General features: G+C 32.3%; 1 protein-coding gene and 2 pseudogenes across 8 annotated transcripts in view; 2 read left to right on the top strand and 1 right to left on the bottom strand.

The window, feature by feature from the left end:
• LOC137818316 (uncharacterized) overlaps positions 1-9,463 on the top strand; it is a 32,388-nt gene extending 22,925 nt beyond the window's left edge. For 6 of the 8 annotated variants that reach the window (XM_068621657.1, XM_090296347.1, XM_090296348.1 and 3 more), the window contains 3 exons: positions 5,112-5,197; positions 5,607-5,652; positions 9,045-9,463. In XM_068621657.1, coding sequence (XP_068477758.1) covers positions 5,112-5,197; positions 5,607-5,652; positions 9,045-9,077 — 165 coding nt within the window. In that variant the 3' untranslated portion in view covers positions 9,078-9,463. The remainder of the gene's footprint in view (positions 1-5,111; positions 5,198-5,606; positions 5,653-9,044) is intronic. The other 2 variants (XM_068621659.1, XM_068621658.1) reach the window with 1 other exon arrangement.
• On the top strand, positions 7,546-8,607 carry LOC137818317 (uncharacterized; annotated as a pseudogene).
• A 224-nt stretch (positions 9,464-9,687) lies between the features above and the next one.
• LOC137819841 (5S ribosomal RNA) lies at positions 9,688-9,806 on the bottom strand (annotated as a pseudogene).
• Positions 9,807-21,344: the final 11,538 nt, after the last annotated feature.

Genomic DNA, 21,344 nt, shown 5'->3' with positions numbered 1-21,344 from the left:
ATCACACTAACTGCATAGGCTATGTCTGGCCTAGTGTGTGATAGATAAATGAGTTTTCCCACAAGTCTTTGATATTGTGTCTTCTCCACTTTTGGGTTTTCCTCATCATTCTCAATCCTATGATTTTGCTCTATTGGCACTCCAGTGGGCTTACAACCCAACTTACCAGTCTCTTTGATAAGATCAAGGATGTATTTCCTTTGAGAAATAAAGATGCCTTGTCTTGAGTAAGCTACCTCTATCCCAAGAAAGTACTTCAGCTTCCCAAGATCCTTCATCTCAAATTGAGCAGCTAGTCTCTCCTTCAAATTTTGTTTTTCAATCTCATCATCACCTGTAATAATCATATCATCTACATAGACCAAAAGTAGAGTGAGTTTACCATTCTGAGAATGTTTTATAAATAGAGTATGGTCACCTTGGCTCTGTCGGTACCCCAAAGATACCATAGCTTGAGTAAACCTTCCAAACCAAGCACGAGGTGATTGTTTAAGACCATACAAGGCCTTCTTAAGTCTGCACACCTTATTTTCTTCATTAACATTACCATAACCCGGTGGAATCTCCATGTATACTTCTTCCTCCAAGCTTCCATGCAAGAAGGCATTCTTAACATCAAACTGATGCATCTCCCAATCAAAGTGCGCTGCCAAGGAGAGAATAATTATGACTGTATTCATTTTTGCTACTGGAGCAAAAGTTTCCTCATAATCGATCCCATAGGTTTGAGTGTACCCTTTTGCAGCCAACCTTGCTTTATATCGATCCAACGTGCCATTAGACTGATACTTCACTGTGTATATCCACCGACAACACACTACCTTCTTATCCTTTGGTCTCTCTACAATCTCCCAAGTCTCATTCTTTTCTAATGCCTTCATTTCTTCATTCATGGCTCGAACCCAGTTCTCATCCTTTAAGGCTTCTTGTACTGATGTAGGGATTCTAATAGAATCAATAGCTGAAAGAAAACTTTGGTGCTACATAGAAAGTTTTTTTGTAGAAACAAATTGAGATATAGGATATTTGGCACAAGATCTTTTTTCTTTTCTCAAGGAAATAGGTAAATCATCTAGGTTAGTTTCATTTAAAGTGTCCTCAAAAGTCTCATAGGTATGAGTTCTTACCTCCGGTTCGGACAATTGAAGTTGTTGTTCGATCAGGACGGGTTCTTGTTGCCTTCATTGGTATTGTTTCCCAAAGTATTTGTCCTCATTATTCTTCTCTGGTAATGATGTTGTCATAGGGTCTTTGTCATTCTCCCTAAGAACGAAATTCTGCAACAAAGGAAAAGGTGGCAACTCAAGGTCCGCAGCTTCTTGAATACTCTCCCCCTGAAACTGAGAACTAGGAAAGAAAAACTCTGTTTCATGGAAGGTGACATCTTTGGAAATATAAACTTTACGACTTTGAGGATGATAACATTTGTACCCCTTTTTGTTGGGGGCATCACCAATGAAGACACATTTGATGGCACGAGGATCTAACTTACCTCGATACGGGCTATGAACATGGACAAAAGCTGGACAACCAAAGACACGACTCTGAAGACTAGTTAACATGGGAATAAAAGGATAGAATATGGTCATAAGCTGAATAGGAGTAACACCCTCTAGAACCCGACAGGGTAATTTATTAATCAAATAAGTGGCAGTCAGGACGGCTTCCCCTAGTAAGATTTTGGAACAGACATTTGGAAAAGTAAAGCTCTAGTTACCTCAAGGAGATGACGATTTTTTCTTTCAGCAACCCCATTTTGTTGAGGAGTGTCCACACAGGTTAATTCATGAACAACTCCATTTTCCTGAAGAAACTTTGAAAGGTTCTGGTTGACATATTCTCGTCCATTATCAGAACGTAATCTCTTAATTGGACTTTCAAATTGTGTTTGAACCATTTTGTAAAAATTTACAAACAAGTGAAAAACTTCAGACTTATCTTTCATGAGGAATATCCAGGTAACACGAGTACAATCATCAATAAATGAAACAAACAATTTTGCACCCGAGATATTAGGAATAGATGAAGGTCCCCATACATCAGAATGAATAAGATTAAAAGGTTTTGAACTTCTATTATTATTCGAAGGAAAAGTTGTTCTATGGTGTTTAGCAAACTAACAAACATCACAATGAAAAGACTCAACCGATAATTTTGTAAATAAAACAGGAAATAAGGATTTTAGGGTACTAAAAGGAGGATGTCCAAGACGTCTATGTTGAAGCCATATCTGAGAAGATGACCAAGATTCAATGCCTTGCTGAAGACTAGAAGTGTGTGCCTGTAGTTTAACACATTTTTTAGTTTCTTCCTATTGTAAGTAATATAACCCGCCCTGCTCTTTAGCAAGTCCAATTGTCTTCCCCGTGGCAAGATCCTGAAAAACACAATGGAAAGGAAAAAATGTCACTGCACAATCTAAATCTTGGGTAATCTTATGAATAGACAAGAGGTTATTAGATAGGTTGGGAACATGAAGCACATTTTTTAAAAGGAAGGAAGGTTGAAGGTGGATATTACCACGACCAGTAATGGGGGTATTGGAACCATTAGCTACAGTAATATGTTGGTTATAAGATAAGGCATTGTAGGATGAAAAATAAGAGGAATGAGGTGTCATATGATCAGTCGCACCAGAGTCTATAATCCAGATATTCTCAGTACCATAAGCATTAAAGGATAAGAAACTAGAATTCTTACCACTCATGGTTAAAGAACAAGAGCTAGTCTTACTAAGAGAGTACATGAGAGCTCGTAAACGTTCCAACTCTTCTTTGCTGAGTGAGGGGACCTCCTCTGCTATTTGAGGGAAAGGTAAGGTCGTACTTTCAGAGTCAGATGATGCTTGATTAGCATGCCTTTGTATGGTACCTTTGAATCCTCCAATACGTTCCAAGACCTTCTCCTTTCCATGAAGTTTGAAGCACCTTTCCTTAGTATGACCTGTCTTTTTACAATAACTGCACCAACGATCTTCACGATTAGCCTTTGTGGGAGACTTTCCAAATGAAGGAAATGAACCTTTTATAGGGCCCTTGCCAGTCGCCATAGCTGAACTATCACCAGAGTTGTTAGTACTTAGAGCTGAACTATCAACGGAGTTGCCCCCATCCAACATTACTAACCTCCGAGTTTCTTCCCCTCGTACAATGTGAAAAACCTCTGAGAGAGAAGGGAAATTTTCCTTTCCCAAAATCTGAATCCTAATTGGATCAAATTCAGGGTTTAATCCAAAAAGAAATTTAAATATGCGTACCCTTTCAAGAAATTGTGTTAGTGCAATAGAGTCATTTGTGCACTTCATCTATTGATCTAATTCGATCCATAAACCATTCAACATACCATAGTAGTTAGTTACTGAAAGGCTCCCTTGGCTGGTATGAAAGATCTTGTTTTCTATCTCGTACCATGCTGCAGTATCTTTTTTCATAGAGTATGTTTGACAAAGGTTTTCCCAAATCTCCTTAGCAGTGGAGAAGAACATACAATTTCGGCTAATCTCTGGCGTCATAGAATTCCATAACCAGGTCATGATAAGAGAGTCTTCATTGTCCCAGTCTTCATATTTCGAATCAGTTTTGGCTTGAGGGTTTCCTTCTAGGTGACTCAATTTCTTCCTTCCTTTAAGAGTAGCACGAACCAACTGGGCCCATTGTAGGTAGTTGTTTCCAGATGATAACTGCTTTGCAACATCGGCAAATCATTGGAGCTAAGAGAGGTTGTGTTGTTAGTCGACATTGGTAAGAGTTGACCGAAATACGACAAAACTGGTGGTGATTCTGTTTGGAAAAAAAATGCTGGAAAAAAAATCCAGCAGTAGCGGTCAACGTCGGCGGAGGTCGGCGTCAGCAGCGGTCAACTTCGGTCGGCAGCGGAGGTCGGCACGTCTGTCAACGTCGGTCAGCAGCGAAGGTTGGCGTCGAGGTCGGCTACGTCGGTTGGCAGCAGAGGTAAAGGTCGGCGTCGGAGGTTGGCACGTCTATCAACGTTGGTCGGTAGCGAAGGTCGGCGTCGAGGTCGGCAGCGGAGGTAGAGGTCGGCGTCAGAGGTCGGCAACGTCTGGCAACATCGGTCGACAACGAAGGTCGTTGTCGATGTCGGCTACGGAGGTCGGCAACGTTGGTCAACAGCAGAGGTCGCCGTCGAAGTCGGCTACGGAGGTCGACATCAGAGGTCGGTGGTAGTCGACGGTTGGCAACAGTAGTATTTGCAGCAAGCAATGAAGGCTGCCTAGAAAAGTAATTGCAGCAATGAAGGCTGCCAAAAAATTGCAGAAACAGAGTCTCCCAGATCAGGAGCTCTGATACCAAGTTGAAAGGAATAGAAAGAAATAGATAGAATGTATTTCCAATGTGTATTACAAATGTGATTACAATCTCTATTTATAGACTGTTTTACAACCTAATTAAGGAAAGAAATAATAGGTAATAAAAGACAATTATAATGGTTGTTTAAAGCTGTACAAATCAAATCAAATCACTAACAAATCTGTCCTAATAAATATAAAATGGAATCTGCACTTAATTACAGCATAATTCTCTTGATTATGCAACACTAACTTTATCTCTAGTCAATGTGGGATCTCCAACACACCCCTCACGTCGAAACCAACCAACTCATGCGTGAGACTATTAAATAGTCCGATAGTAGGTGGCAAGATAGACCTAATAAACTCTTGCTAGGATAGATTCTAAATGACACTGATACAATTTTAAGAAGTAGACTTTAAGCTCAACTCAACCTTACAAAATCGGTTTATAAGGTGAGGTTTGCACTCACTTATATAAGTGTATTAACTCAGACTTGGGGTGAATGCTAAGCTCCTCACCTTTGCATAAAAGGTCTAGGAGTTTCCTTTCTCTCTTTTAATTGGATAGAAATTTACTGGTTATAACGGCATTGAATTGATCAAACTTGATAGCTTTTCTGCAAAACGCTCGTGAAAATATTTGCATACATATGACATCAAATTATTGTTTGAAATATAGCTTGACATATACATATGTTGGAAACTCATCATTATAATAACGCTATCTTCTGGTTTGAAAATTCTTCAGCAGATGTTATTTCTTCTTAGACTTAAATCACACTTGTTTTATGGATTCTCTCAGATTAAGGTTCCATCTGGTCTCTCGGTGCAATTTGTGTTAACATGCTCAGATGGGTCTTCTCATCCTCTAAGCACATATAGTGTCAGGTAATAATAACATTGCTGTATTTTGCTTTAACATTATGTTAGAATGAATGATATTGAAAAAATGCCGTTGGTTACACTCCATAAGTGCCCTTGAGAATGTCTGACTTAAATTTAGCATCCAGTGGATGCTTCATTAGGTAAACTGCTACTAGCTGATGTTTCTGCGATGTCATTGAAAACAATTACAATTATTTTGAAATGTGAATATACTCATAAATCTCTTTCATTTGTCTTATCTCCTCGTGTAATATACCAATTGTTCCAAAGTTTATTTACTTCCATCTTTGATATTTATTCTGCTCAGTGATTCATGACTTTGATTTCAATTTCCAGCACGACAAATATAAATTTGAATGTTACTGTATTTTACAAACATGATTAACAGTGTTCATTATCCTTTTCTTTGTAGAATGAGAGACACACTTGTGTTAACCATGCGATTCTTCCAGAGTAAGGTATTCTATCTATTGCTAACAATTGCTTGAACATCAAGTAGCAATGACAAGTAATATTAATCCTAATATTTTCAATAATAGTTGTAAAGATGCAAGGAAGTTGGCATCTGAAATAGTGTATTCAAATTACTATTCAATTGAAGAAACTAGCTGTTTCATATAAAAGTATTTCACACAATCGGTCCTCCACCCTCAAGTCATATATTAGCAATACAATTTCAAATGGTTACACCTAGAGTTTTCTCCTTCCTCCATCCACCAGTGACAACTTTGCTCTTAGGTGACCTTTTAATCTACCTTTCTCACTGAACTTCCCTGACACCTATGCTTGTCTAATTGTCTCTCCACAATTGATCCACGTAATTAATTCCTCCAAGTAAGATAAGCATTTTCATTAGTATTATTATATCCTTAGGAGTTTGAAGACTATGGTCTGCATGCCATTCTTTAACATACACCTTAAAAGATGTGTTATAGATGATACAAAAATGTAATCTTCATGTAATGATTTAAAATACTATCATTTTTATACACATCGGCAAGTTGGTTGATCAATTTCAACATAATATTCTTTTTATTAAAGTAAAAAAAAGAATAGGGTAAATCCCCTTGTGTATATTGAACACATAGGATTATGTTTATATAGGAAAAGAAACATATGGGTTACGCTCATTACATAAATATGAAATATCTAACAATATCTATAATATTTAATAATATCTAATTATATCTAACACTTTTAATGGAACCAATATACCATAATGGAATCATTCTGATACTCTTTTTTAACAGCTACCATAAGTACAATAATAAGTACAGTTTTTTTATTTTGTTCCTTCTAACTCATTTTACATTTTGTTGGAGATCTCACATCGACTAGAGATTAGGACATTTTATAGTATATAAGTGGGTGCAAACCTCACTTTATAAGCCGGTTTTATGAGGTTGAGTTAGACTTAAAGTCTACTTTTTAATATGAAATTGTGAAAGATTGGTGTCTGGTAAAGGGAAGAACACTTTCCAAGAGTGAGTCTGACTGTCTTGTCACAACTATACTAGCTGGTGTGTTTGATCCAAACAAGTTTGACAGTGTCCTTCGGGATATTCCATTGGAGGGGAACAAAACCTTGTCGAAGGAAGAAACGTCTTAAATGGCCTTGTTGCTATTTTGTTCATCTTTTTGGAAACGTCCTTGTTGATACATTGGTTCTTGTGGCCCCCTTTGATGCTGCTTCATGTTTTCTTGCTATTGGTATGGCCATTATACTATCTTCATGGACAAAAAATTATGAGGATCCTTCCGAGAACAAGGACTTGCTTACCCAATTCAGGGGTACTGTTGTTGCTATTGCTTCAGATGAAAAAATCGCCTTGCTTGGTGCCATACAGTCTCTCTTTGAAGGTTCAATGTACACCTTTGTGTTTCTATGGACTCCTGCATTGAGCCCAAACGATGAAGAGATTCCCCATGGTTTTATTTTTGCAACTTTCATGTTGGCTTCAATGTTGGGAATCTCACTTGCATCCAGATTGATGGCCCGTTCGTCACTTCGAGTATAGAGTTATATGCAAATTGTTTTTGCAATTTCTTTTGCTGCTTTGATGGTCCCAGCCACCCAAATAAAAGGCGAGGATGGCAAAACTAGGGTAGGGAATAACACTATAGTAGCCAACACAACAACAACTAACTCCAGAGAACTGAATCTGTTTGTCCCCCAATTTATCATCAGAATAATCGCCTTTTCTATGAACAATGGCCAACCCATTTGATAACAACGAGAGCCACGAGGCCCAAACATAGGAAACAAAGCCCCAATTTGACCCAAAACCATAGACGCAATCCTCTCCCGTCGGTGGTGGTTGTGGCCTCCGATTGGGGGGTCCCGCCTCAATTTGACGTATTCTCCTCCGTCGTGATTACGCATCATGTCCTTCGTGTGCAGCGTCGAATCCATCCGAGCCTGTCAAATTCCAATGACATATTTCAATGAGGATGGCATTCACGTCGACATTGATCACACGAAGGACATGATGCGTAATCATGACGGAGGAGAATACGTCAAATTGAGGTGGAACCCCCAATCAGAGGCCACAACCACCACCGACCGGAGAGGATCGCGTCTATGGTATTGGGTCAAATTGGGGCTCTGTTTCCTTTGGGCCTCATGGCTCTCGTTGCTATCAAATGGGTTGACCCATTTGTTCATAGAAAAGGTGATTATTCCGATGATAAATTGGGGACAAACAGATTCAGTTCTCTGGAGTTATTAGCTGTTGTTGTGTTTGCTACTATAGGGTTATTCCCTACCCTAGTTTTGCCATCCTCGCCTTTTATTTGGGTGTTTGGGATGACATTTGGTTATTTCTTTGGATTCTTGCTAATTATTTCTGCAGCAATCGGAGTATCACTTCCTTTCATGATCGGTTCAATCTTCCATCATAAAATTGAGTGGTTAGAAAAGTATCCAAAGAAAGCTTCTCTGCTAAGATCTGCTGGTGGGGGAAATTGGTTTCATCAATTTCGGGCAGTTGCTTTACTCAGGGTTTCCATACTGTACAACTATTGTGCCGTGGCAACCTGTGTTAAGTATTGGCCTTACTTGATCGGATCCTTGGTAGGAATGGTGCCAGAAATATTTGTTTAATTTATACGGGAATTTTGATAAAAACATTGGCTAATGCTGCACATCAAGATCACACTATCTGCTCCGGAAATTATCCTCAATGTTGTTGGCTTCTGCGTAACTGTTGGTACAACACCGTCTATGCTAAGAGGAAGCTCAAGGAGTTACGAAAAGATGATGATCTGCTGTTGAAATAATATAGTATGTTTAGTCTGGGTTTATTTGCTGGCCAAACGAGACAGTTATTACCATCATCTTATACTGGCACATGTTGATGATGCACACGCACAGTCGACTGAGGTTTAATTTTCTAAGCAACCTCATTATAGTTAAACTTAAAGTCTACTTCTTAATATGATACCAGAGCTATTTTGAGCCTATCCTAACGATAGTTTGTTGGGCTTATCAGGCCAGCCACTATCGGGTTGTTGTCGGATTACCCATAATATATAGTTCCACACATGAGTTGGTAGCTTCGGTGTGAGAGGGGAGTGTTGTAGATCTCACATCGACTACATATTAGGACATTTCATAATATATAAGTGGGTGCAAACCTCACCTTATAAGCCGGTTTTATGAGGTTGAGTTAGGCTTAAAGTTCACTTATTCTCTTGTAGTAACTGCACACTTAGCTTTATAGTGTTTTTATGTTGTCTTTTTTTACTTTCATTTTTAACATGTTCAATTAAAAAGTTTTTTAAATAAATGCTGTAAAATTGTCTGCTAGAAGTATTTCTGACAACATTTTGGACCTTGTTTTGGTGATAGGCATTGGATGAAAAAAGGAAAGGGAGAGCATAACCTCAAATTGCACTTTTGTATGGAAGAAAATAGAAATTACTGAGCAGATGAAGAAGGCTTTACAGTATCATTTATTTATTTATTTTTGTTTTGTAATATTCAGTATTCCATGTGTAGTGTCCTGCTGTACAGACATTAGTATAGAGGCTAAGGTGTATCATGGGAAGAAAGTGAAAACAGTGTTAACATTTGTTTAAGCTAAGTTAACAATATAACACCATATGCATGTGGGTGGTAGAGGGAGTTACATTACTTAAATAAGTGCTATAGATTCAGCTCAACCTACCCCCTCACTTTTATTTGTTCATGATTTTCTGTACGTACAGAAATAATAATTTGTAGCTTCAAATTTTCTTGAATTATTTAGTCGCATTTTGTTGGTTTAATTTTATATATTAATTATTAAATTGGGTAAAATTTAAAAAAATTATCAAAATGAGTAAGTCATGTTACTTTGACATGCTTTTAGTTCAGATACACCGAAATCGTATTTTGGCATGACTTATTCATTTCGATAATTTTTTATTTTTTATTTATTTCTTTTTTTAAATAAATTTTTTCATTAATCTTCTTTTAATAATTTAGAAAACCTTGGGCATGCAGTTCAAAAGAAGTGCAACACGAGGATTTCTCAGAAGGTCACCCATTCTAGTACTACTCTCGTCCAAGTACACTTAACTGCAGAGTTCTAATGGGATCTAGTACATTAGTGTTGGTATAATTGCACCTCAATTTTTTTTTTTTTCATTTTGATAATTAACATATAACATATTAAATTATCCTATTTTGGTAAATAAAAATCTTTTGTTATATCTACAAGAAATGTGTAATAAGATCCACAATTTCTTTATGCACCTCATGAAAAACGTAAAATGACAATTCCACTTTTATAATTTTTTATTTTAATTTTAGAGTTTAGAATGTATTTTCAAATTCAAAAGTATACTTTGAATTCTAAAATTAGAAAATGAGATCATGCACCTTTTTGTTGAAGGATATTTTTGGAAATTAAATATTTATTGAGTTGCAGGAAGAAATTAGGGAGGTGGATGAAGAAAGTATCCAACAAATTGTTGGAACCATGTTTTAAGTAGACAGATTTTCTTCCACACTTTTCTTATTTGGCAATTGCTTCTTGCACCCGATCAATTGTGACTAGCACCCGACATTTTTTTAAAAATCCTATTATGCCCTTGTCTTCTTTACTTTTGAAAATATTGAATGGTGAATGTGTTACGGATGAAAATATCCAGAAGGCAATGTGCTACGGATGAAAATATCCGGAAGGTATGGAATGTGCTACGGATGAAAATGTCCGGAATGCATGAAATGTGCTACGGATAAAAATATCCAGAATGCATGGAATGTGTTATGGATAAAAATATCCGGAAGGCATGGAATGTGCTACGGATAAAAATATCCGGAATGCATGGAATGTGCTACAGATGAAAATATCCAGAATGCATGGAATTGTCTTCTTCACTTTTGAAAACATTGAATGGTGAGGTGCAGGGTAACTTCATTGCAGAATAAGTGTTTTTAGTGTGGTTGTGGTCGGACAATATGTAACCCCTTTGGTAGCCTACACAGTCCAAAACCCAAAAACATTATCCCCGTGTTCCTTAAAACTATACACTGCATTGACACTATTGGCTAGTTCCTTCTGCTTCTATATTCTTCATATCACTCCAAACTTTATGCAACCCCTTTGTTTTCGTTCAAACTGATGCGATCCCAGATATCGTCTTCCGAAAGTCTGGACTTTGTATTATGGATGTAGGCATCCGAAACTATTGTATTCACTACGGACAAAACCATCCGCAGGTTTCCATTGTCCCAACTTCCAGAAAAAAACTATCCGCAGGTCAAACAATGTATTATGGATAAAAATATCCGTAACTCAAACCATCAATTTCGGATAAATATATCCGGTATACAAAGTTGAATTTCGGATAAATATATCTGGTAGGCACACATGAGTTCTGGATGAATATATCCGCAGGCATACATGAATTTTGAATAAATTGATCTGCAACATTTACTTTGTCTTCTCCGACGATGCTTCCTTCTCCGACGTTCGCTCCTGGGTTTCGCTGCCTCAGAGGTCCTGCTCTACCTGCGACGGTGGTGCTCCATCGACGGTGCTGCCTGTGACGGTGGCTGCGTCGTGAGGTTCACTGCAGAAATGAAGAAGAGGAAAACGTTGGATGCAGATCTCTCACTAACCAAATGTCAATGTTAATTAAGGACAGTTTAGTCTTTTCTTGTTTACAATTGGGTGTCAATCACAAATGATCGGGGTGCAGGGAGAATCAGCCTTCTTATTTCATGGACAAAATTAAATATTTGAAATTTGACACATTTAAAAAAAAATAACATGGGATAACGCGAAGTCTTTCAGGATATATAATTTGAAATAGTGTTAAATATGTTTTAGATTATTTATTTTGAAATCAAATCAAATGTCTTTTATATAATTGTTCTAAAAGAGTAGTAAAGGACGTTTAAGAATGTAAACATATATATATATAAGAATTAGAAAAAAAAATAAAAAATAGTTTAATATATTAATAAATACACAATTAAAATTTATTTCAAATAATTATATATATATATATAAAAGTGTGTGTGCTTTCTAAACTCTTAAATTTTTCTAATATGGGATTTTTTTTTCATGATGAGTTAAGTTTATCAAATTTATCTTCTGAAAGTTATTTTAAATTATATAATTCATATTATGCAATTAAGAAATATAATATTTTGAATTGTATAATTTAAAATATATTGAAAACGCATTTTGGATTAGTAATGTAAAGATATATTATTGGATTGCTTAATTTTTCTAATATGGGATTTTTTTTCATGATGAGTTAAGTTTATCAAATTTATCTTCTGAAAGATATTTTAAATTATATAATTCATATTATGCAATTAAGAAATATAATATTTTAATCGTATAATTTAAAATATATTGAAAACGCATTTTGGATTAGTAATGTAAAAATATATTATTGGATTGCTTAATTTAAAAATATATTTTAAATTTTATAATTCATAATATATTTTGAGATTATATAATAAGAAAATAGTTTGGATTTTATAATTTAAAATGCATTTTTAGATCAAAATTATTTCTAAACTTTACAATCTAAAACCATGTTTTAATTATACAATGTGTAACTAAAATGACAAAGTGAATCATTTTAGGATTTAGGGTTATAGGACTAGGTAGGGTGGTCAACATGGTTAGAAAGATTAGTCTACCCTCTTAAATGGACTCTTTCTTCCTCCGCTTCCATATCTTCTCTCAAAGTATTTTTTTAAATTCATAATTAGCTTCTGGATTATATAATTCGGAAGTCTTTTTTCAAATGTATGATTAGTTTCTGGATTACATAATCTAGAAGCCTTTTATAAATATGTGTTTGGATTACATAATATTTGGAATACCATTTTTAAAAATGTATGTCGAATTAAATAATTCGTAAGTTATTTTTGAATCTGAGATTAACTTTTAGATTATGTAATCCGGAATATGGGAGTGACACAAGAAGGATAAAAAGGTGTTTTCATGTTTTGTATAGGGGTAGAAGAAGAACATATGGAGGTGCAGAAAGAAACAGTCTCTTAAATGATGGGTTGGTGGACCAACTAGCTTGTCAATTTTTTTATTTTTTTAACAATTTATTTATTGTTTAATATATATATATATATATATATATATTAAAATATATTTAATTTTATAAATATTTGATTGTTTAATTAATTTTTTTATTAGAACAATTAAAGTTACTTTATTATAATTAATAAATCAAAATTAATTTATAAATATTAATTATTTAAGTTATAATATTATTGTTTATTTACATTCTTCAAATAATATTATACAAAGATCTTAATTGTTTAAACTATTTCTTATTTTTATTTTAATTAAAAAATATTCGGTATTTCTGAAGTTTAAAGTATACAATCTTAAATACATTTCTAAATTATTCAATCTCAAATATACTTTTATATTGTAACTCTAAAATGTTTTTAACTACAAGTCCAATGCACTTTTTAAATAAAAAAAAGGCAAAAAATGAGGAATAGTTTTAAAAATCCAGAAAATAGTTTTACATGTTTGAAATGGTTGAGTGGGAATAACACTTCAATGGCAATGCAGAGAACCCATCATTTAGATTTCGGATGAGGCCTTTCAAAAGGAACCCATTATTTTATATTCATTTTATTAAATTAATTAATTAATAATTAATCTGTTGAATAAAATTGATGACTTTTATATAAATGAAGCTAAATTAATATTAATTAATTAATAGATATTTTATTGTTAGTGAATTTATGAATTTTAAGAAAGTTAATCACAATTAATATTAATAAATAGTATTATTCATTTAATTTTATTTGAATATTAATTATTAAATTAAATTTAATAATTTAATATAAATTAATGTTAAATATTGCAATTAATGAAAATAAATATTTAAATGTAAATTAATATTAAATGTTGCTGTTACATTTAATTTTAAATTATTAATGTTTCATAAAAAAATAATATAAAACAAATTTGACTAATGATAATTACTATTAATTATTTATTAGAATATTAATTTATTTATATTTTGTTACAAAAATATCTGTATAAACTCTTACAGTAATACAACTTTATTATTCAATTTATCATGACCATTAAGAGAAATAAATTATGTAATTAATTATTTATAGACAAGAACAAGAATTTTTATTTTTTTTTATAATGGATAGATACTTACTCACATGCAATGGATAGAATTTTATATATTTAAATTAGAAAAACTTATATGCAAAATTTATATATTAAACTAGTTTGTATGACAAGTATTCGAAACAACAATTGCATTACAAAACAATTCTTTTAAATGCAAATTCAAATAATAGTAGTAGGATGATACAATGGTGGTGCATGTCATCCACATATGGGCACCCCTATAAGTTTGGAGTGGATATCTCTAAGTTTCTAGATAAAGTCTATAAAAACTCCAATAAATTAATATTATTTACTAAATTTAATGTGAAAAAAAATAATAAAAAAGAACTTAACGTATTGTTTTATTACATGTCGTGCTTGATCCATCATTAGCATGCAACACGTAAGATCATTGTGAGAGATATTTTTGAAATTCAATCATCATTGCAACAATCAAACACAATCATCATTCTTCTTGCTCTAACATATGTTACTTTGCACATCTTCTTGTATATACATAACAATTGAACAACGGATACCAGAGTTAATTGGGAGTCTTTTATAATGATCAGTTGTTTCTCTCTATATAAGATAATAATTGGGTGTCTTTTTCTAATTATCAGTTATTTCTCTTTATAAAAGGGAATAACCTTTATCTTATCTTTGTGTGTTATGATTCTAGTATTTATTGATTATTTCCTTCTTTAGTTAAACCTAGAATGAATGTACTATTTGTATATATTCATACCATTTGTTTTGATTTGAATAATAAGAAAGAAGAGATATTCATTCTCATATCATTTGTCGTCAGTTTACTATTTTGTTCATCTCTGTTCCCTTTTGTTCATTATGTTCTATTTTGTCATAAACCTCATTTGTAGCATGTGCTACCAAGATTAGTCAAAAATAAGGTATACTATATTAAGTCAAGGGAACCTATCATTGCAACCCACATCAATTCATACGAATTCTATGCAATAGACTCAAATTTTAAGAGAGTACTATTAGGAATATTTTACATTTTTGGGAATTAACATGACTTTAAACAATTTGAATCAGATTTAGAAAATTAAAAGACATACAAAGAAGAAAAGAAGAAATTGAATGAAGAAATAATAAAAAAAAAACAAAAAGGCATACGGTAGAAGTGAAGAACACCTACTACTAGTAATGTTTTTGGATGGTTCAAGAATGATTTATGTATTATGAACTAATTAAATTGAAAATCATGCAATTCTATAAATACCTTGTTAAGAGTAAACTTATTTGTAAAGAATACTCTTGTGATTAATTAGGATAAGCTAAGAAAATAATACATACGTTATCTTTAGAAGTGACTTTTGAAATTACTCTGGCTTAAAATGCATTAGTGAAAAATAATAATTTTCTTTTATTTCTAAAAAAATATAAATAATGGTTACATCTTTATGAAAAAGTTTTAAAAAAACACTATTCAACCCATAAAAAAAAGGTAAGACAACAAGATTGAGTTTCAAAACCAAAACTTCATCCAACATGAGAATTTTGAATTCTTCTCCATACATCATAATGTAGTCCAATTTATACTCTTATTTATAATAAAAAATTTATTGGGTCTAAGTAGTTGGACTTTTAGGTCAACATTTTGCTTAAATGAAATTCTTCAGTTTCACTAACCAAAAATCACTCAAAATACATCATAATGTATAATTACTTTAGCTACTAAATAAAAGTTTAAAAGGCTTTAAATTAAATCTTTTAAAAAATTAAAACCCAAAAGCATAAGGTATGTTTTATGGTGGTATTATCAATGTTCAAAATATAAAATCATATTCATCATTTTTTTTTTCTAATTACAATATATTTATATTTAACTAATTGTATAAGAATCAAGATTTTTTACCGTTTAAAAGAATTGATTTTAGAATGATAAATGTGAAATTATAAGCCATATTTCAAAGAAAAAGAATTTTATGTTCAACTATTTAGTTATTCATTTACAAAACTCATCATCTTTCCAATTATTTTTTTAAACTCTCTCCAAATTTTCTCTATCATGAAATTTTCTCAGTTAAATAAATTTACTATTAGGAATAAATACTTTTTCCTTATATACATGATTTGGTGGATCAATCGGAAGAAGTCTTTATTTTTTTTGTTAAAAGATAGATTTAAGGTTAGGGTATCATCAAATAGGAGTAAAGATAAAAAAATATTAAGAAAAACAATATTTAGGACTAGGTATGGTCATTATGAATATGAAGTGACGCCTTTTGGTGTAACATATGCTCTAAAGTGTTCATGGATTGTATGAAGAAGATTTTTTCGTCCATTTTTAGATAATTTGTAGTTGTTTTTATAGATGATATTTTCATTTATTATAAAATAGTTGAGGAGCAAGAGAAACATATTTAGACTATTCTTCAAACTGTGAGAGGAAAAATATTGTATGCTAAGTTGTGTAAGTGTGAATTCTGGTTAGAGAATTTTTTTTTGGACATGTGGTTTCCAAAGAAGGACTATTAGTGGATCCAACCAAAGTAGAATTAGTTCTACAATGGGAACCACAAGAAATAGTGACTGAAATTCATATTTTCTAGGTTTAGTAGGATATCATAGAAGATTCGATGAAGGGTATTCTAGAATAGTCATGCCTTTAAATCAACTTACTAAGAAAGGTCAGAACTTTGAACGGATAGAAAAATGTGAAAATAGTTTTCAAGAAGTCTACCCAACCCTACTAGACACTTTGTGATATTTTGTAATGCTTCCAAAATGGGATTATGATGTGCTTTTATTCAAAATAGAAAAGTAGTAGCATACTCTTTTAGACAAATAAGAACACATGAGAAAAATTACCTAACCCATGATCTAGAACTAGTTGTCACTATTTTGCACTTAAAATATGGAGACATTATGTGTATGGTGGTAAATTGGAGGTTTTTAGAGATCACAAGAGTCTTAGATACTTGTTTGATAATAAGGAATTAAATATGAAACAAAGAAGATTGGTGGAGGTTCTGAAAGATTATGATTTTGAATTACATTACGATCCATGAAAGGCAAATGTAGTGGTAGATGTTTTTAAGTAGAAAATTCTTGCATGTCTCCTCATTGATGATTCAAGAAATGATTTTTTGGGAAAAAATCACATACATGAATTTGTCAATTACATTAAGCCATGATGGAATGAAATTGAACTCAGTACATATCAATAATGACTTATAAAGACATATCCATGAGGCTCAAACAAGTGATAAATGTTGGACATTTCAAGCATCCAACTTTAGTGTTTGATAAAGCCATGATTAAAGACTTGTTGCCTTATGTCTCTAGGTAGTTTAGTTTTTATTTTGTATGTCTTGATTTATCTTTTTTCCTTTAGGAAGGATGATGAATCCAAGAACAATTTTTTTTTCAACTAGTTTTAACTTTTTTTTTAGAAATTTATAGTTTTTAAATTTGTATCTTTTAAATCAATTGATTAAAAATACTGAAATAGTTTTATATTTTTCTGTAATATGTTTTATATACTGAAAACCATGTTTTAATATGTAACATAAGAATTTTTTTTAGTTTGAGTACATTCTATTTGAGAAAAAATAATTTTCATGCATATTGCACTTTTAAAGTGAAATAAACATATTGTTTCAATTTTTTAACATGTTAATTTTACTTAACTACACATTTTTGTTAAAACCGTTTTTGTTAAACCTCTATAAAAGGGTATGCATTATTTTAGGAAAAATGTTACTCATACAACTTATATTTTTACATATGTGAGAATCTTAGTGAGAAAAGTTTTTGAAAAAAATAGTCTTTAAAAGATCTTTGAGTGTTCTTGGATCCAAATCTTCATCATGTAGATAAAGGTCAAAGATTCTTCATTGCAGTTATGAATTGGAGAGGTCTTGTTGTATTTATTGGTTCACGATCAAGGTTTATTTGTTCCCTTACATTATGTTTTGTACTAGTATAATCAATCATTCTTTGTAAAAACCAACATGTTTATTTTGTTATCTGCAAATTTGTTTGTTTTTGTGTAATAACTAAAATAGTTGTGATTAGCAATATTGAGTGTTACATTGTATATTGATATTGTTTGTATCCATTCGTATTTGTTACAAGTTAAACAAGTTAAATTGAAACAAAGGGTTTTCTTAAAGACATTGTTTGATACATTTGAGTTTTGCACTTATCTTGGAATTTGTCAAATATCTTTTTTGTTATTCTCAATTAGAAAAAGCAATCTTTTAATTCCAAAAACAACCTGTTGAAATTAATATAGAAATATGTTTCTTTAAAATAGATTCAAATATTTTCAAACTATGTTTCTGATTTATAAGATTATGTTTTAAGATCTTTGTATTAAAGAATTTAATAAATTGTTTTTTTAATAAAAGAAATGTTGTTTTCTTAATCAATGTACTTCTCTATAAAATCAATACGTTGTTTTGAAAAATAATTTGTTAAAATTTTGTCTAAATTGTTGTAAACAATTAATTGCGATAATCTTTCTAAGTACAATCCACCTCCCCTCTTGAACTTAGCTTCCCCTTAATTCAACAATTGATATCAAGAGTTAGGGCTTGAAAGTTAATCAAGTTCTTTTAAGTATGGTTAAGTTTAAGTTACCATTTGCTCAATGTGCGTCTATTAATGGTCCTCCTATGTTTGGTGACGTCAATTATGCTTTCTGTAAAGTTAAAATCAAGATCTTTATGCAATCTATTTATATGGATAAATGGGATTTTGTGTAGATTGGTCCTTTTATTCCTATACATGTGGTTAAAGATGAATATGTTAAGAAAGTATGGCCTGAATGGTTTGAAACTAAAAATAAAAAAAGATCAATATGATTATGTGGCAAAAAATATTATTACATTTTCTTTGAATATGGATTAATTTTTCAGGGTTTCTCCGTGCAATTTTTTCAAGGAGATGTGGAACATTCTAGAGGTCACACATGAAGGAACTAACGATGTCAAAAGAACAAGGAAACATGCTCTTATTCAGGAGTATGAGTTGTTCAAGATGAAGTAGGAAGAAACCATAACTGATGTACAAAAAAGGTTCACACATAGTGAATCACTTGACAAGTTTGGGCAAAGTCTTTAATAACAAAAAGTTGAATATCAAAGTGCTAAAATGCTTGGATAAAAGTCGGTAACCAAAAGTTACAACAATCTTAGAATCCAAGGATTTGTCAAGACTATCTACAACAACTCTGTTTGGAAAGTTGAGAGAACACGAGCTAGAGCGGAACAGACTGGAAGAGTAGGAAAATTATGAAAAGAAAGTAAAGAGCATAACTCTCAAGCCCAATGCACAAAACAAGAATTTGAGTGAGGATGAATAGGATTCAGATCAAGATGAAACCTTAAGCCTGCTCACAAAGAAATTTAATAGATTTCTAAAGAAGAAAAATCGTGGAAGGTTTCAGCCTAAAAAGAGGTATGTTTCTAAACAAATGAATCTAGTTCTGTTAACTACTTGTTGCGGTTGTGGTAAGCCAAGACACATCGAAGTTGACTATCCAATCAATCAAAACAAGGAGAAATCACTAAGCAGAAAAGCATACAAGGGCAGAAGAAAGAAAACATATATCATGGGAAGAGAATGACATGTCCTCATCTAATGATACCTCTACAAAGAGTGAAGAGGCTAATCTTTCTTTCATGGCCAGTAATGGAGGATCGAACAATGACTCAATATGTGTTTTCTTTACTGATTCTAGAAGTTATGATCAATTTTTCCTTGCATTTCATGAAACACACCAGGAAGCAAATAGGCTTGTTGTTATAGGTAACAAGTTAAAAATTTCAAATAGCTTTCTTGAATCCAAAGCAAAATCTTTAGAAAAAGAATTGCATGATGCTCAAGCACAACTTGTTAATCTTGAACTAATATGTTTGCATGCTTCTTGTAAATGTGTTGAATCTAGTAAAATGTAATACTATAAAAATTGCAAAGTTTTGGAAAGCAAGATAGAATATCATCTGAAAACATTATTAAGTTTACCATGGGAAGAGCCAACCTTGAAACGCTTGGTAAAAGTGGTATAGGATATAAACCTAGAAAGAAGAACAATGTTAAGAAGTTATGTAGTGTTTTATTCCTGCTAAAACAAAGTATGCCTCATTTAACAGTTCTAAACATATGCATTCAATATCATGTTTTTATTGCATGAAGAGTGGTCATACTTCTAGGTCTTTCATGCTAAAAAATTATCTTATTCCAAAGGGTTTAACCAAATGGCTACCTAAGGAAAGGTAAAAACTCATATGGACCCAAAACTAAAGGTACCATATTTATTTTGTTTACATCTGTTTTGTAGAAAGCAAAATAATAAAGAGGGTTAAATTAGTGGTATCTTGATAGTGGGTGTTCTAAACACATGACAGAAGATACATCTCAGTTTTCTATGCTAAAGTTAAAATTAGAAGGGTAGGTTACCTATGGTGACAACAACCATGGGAGGATTCTTGAAAGAGGAGATATAGGAACTGAAGCATAAAAAACCATCAAATATGTTATGTATGTTGAAGGGTTGAAACACAATCTCCTTAGCATTAGTCAACTTTGTGACAAGAGATACAAGGTGAAATTTGAATCTAAAAACTGTCAAATCTGCAATAAAGACAATAATAAGGTAGTCTTCACGGGTAAGAGGTTCAATAACATTTATCACCTTAATATTCAACATAATATCTTTGTGAATTAGTGTCTTATTTATAAAGATGATGAATCCTAGTTGTGGCATAGGAGACTTGCACATATTCATACTAATCATTTAAACAGGTTAAAATGTAAAGATTTAGTTTTTGGTTTTCCAAAAGATAAAATTTGAGAATAATAGAATAGTTGATGCATGTCAAAAAGGAAAACAAACTAGATCTTCCTTTAAACTCAAAGATGTAATTTCTTCTAAAAATCCTTTAGACATTTTGCATGTGAACTTATTTGGACCATCTAGAACTAGTTTTGGTGGAAATTTGTATGCTTTGGTTATTGTTGATGATTTCTCAAGATATACCTAGACATTATTCATTGCTTCTAAGACTGATGCATTTGATGTGTTTAAGAAATTGCCTAAGGTTTTACAAAATGAAAACAACCACAGTATTAAATCCATTATAAGTGATCATGGGGGAGAGTTTCAAAATGAAAGATTTAATATGTTTTGTGAAAAAAATGGGATTACACATAGTTTTTCTACTCCTAGAATCCTACAACAGAATGATGTAGTCGAGAGGAAGAATAGATCACTAGAAGAGCTTGCTAGGACTATGTTAAATGAATTTGATCTTCGTAAGTGTTTTTGGGCTGATGTTGTACACATTGTTGCATATGTTTTAAATGGAACATTAATTAGGCCAATTTTAAAGAAAACAACCTATGAGTCATATAAGGGTAGAAAGCCTAATATAAGTCATCTTAGAGTGTTTGGTTGTAAATGCTTTGTTATAAATAATGGCAAGGATAATCTTGGAAAATTTGATGCAAAATTTGATGAAGGAATTCTTATTAGTATGCTTTGAATGGATGCATATAAAATCTAT

The sequence above is a fragment of the Phaseolus vulgaris genome, chromosome 10, assembly GCF_051622355.1.
Source record: "Phaseolus vulgaris cultivar YP4 chromosome 10, ASM5162235v1, whole genome shotgun sequence".
Classification (NCBI taxonomy): domain Eukaryota; kingdom Viridiplantae; phylum Streptophyta; class Magnoliopsida; order Fabales; family Fabaceae; genus Phaseolus; species Phaseolus vulgaris.
This window is presented reverse-complemented; position numbering and strand designations above follow the sequence as displayed.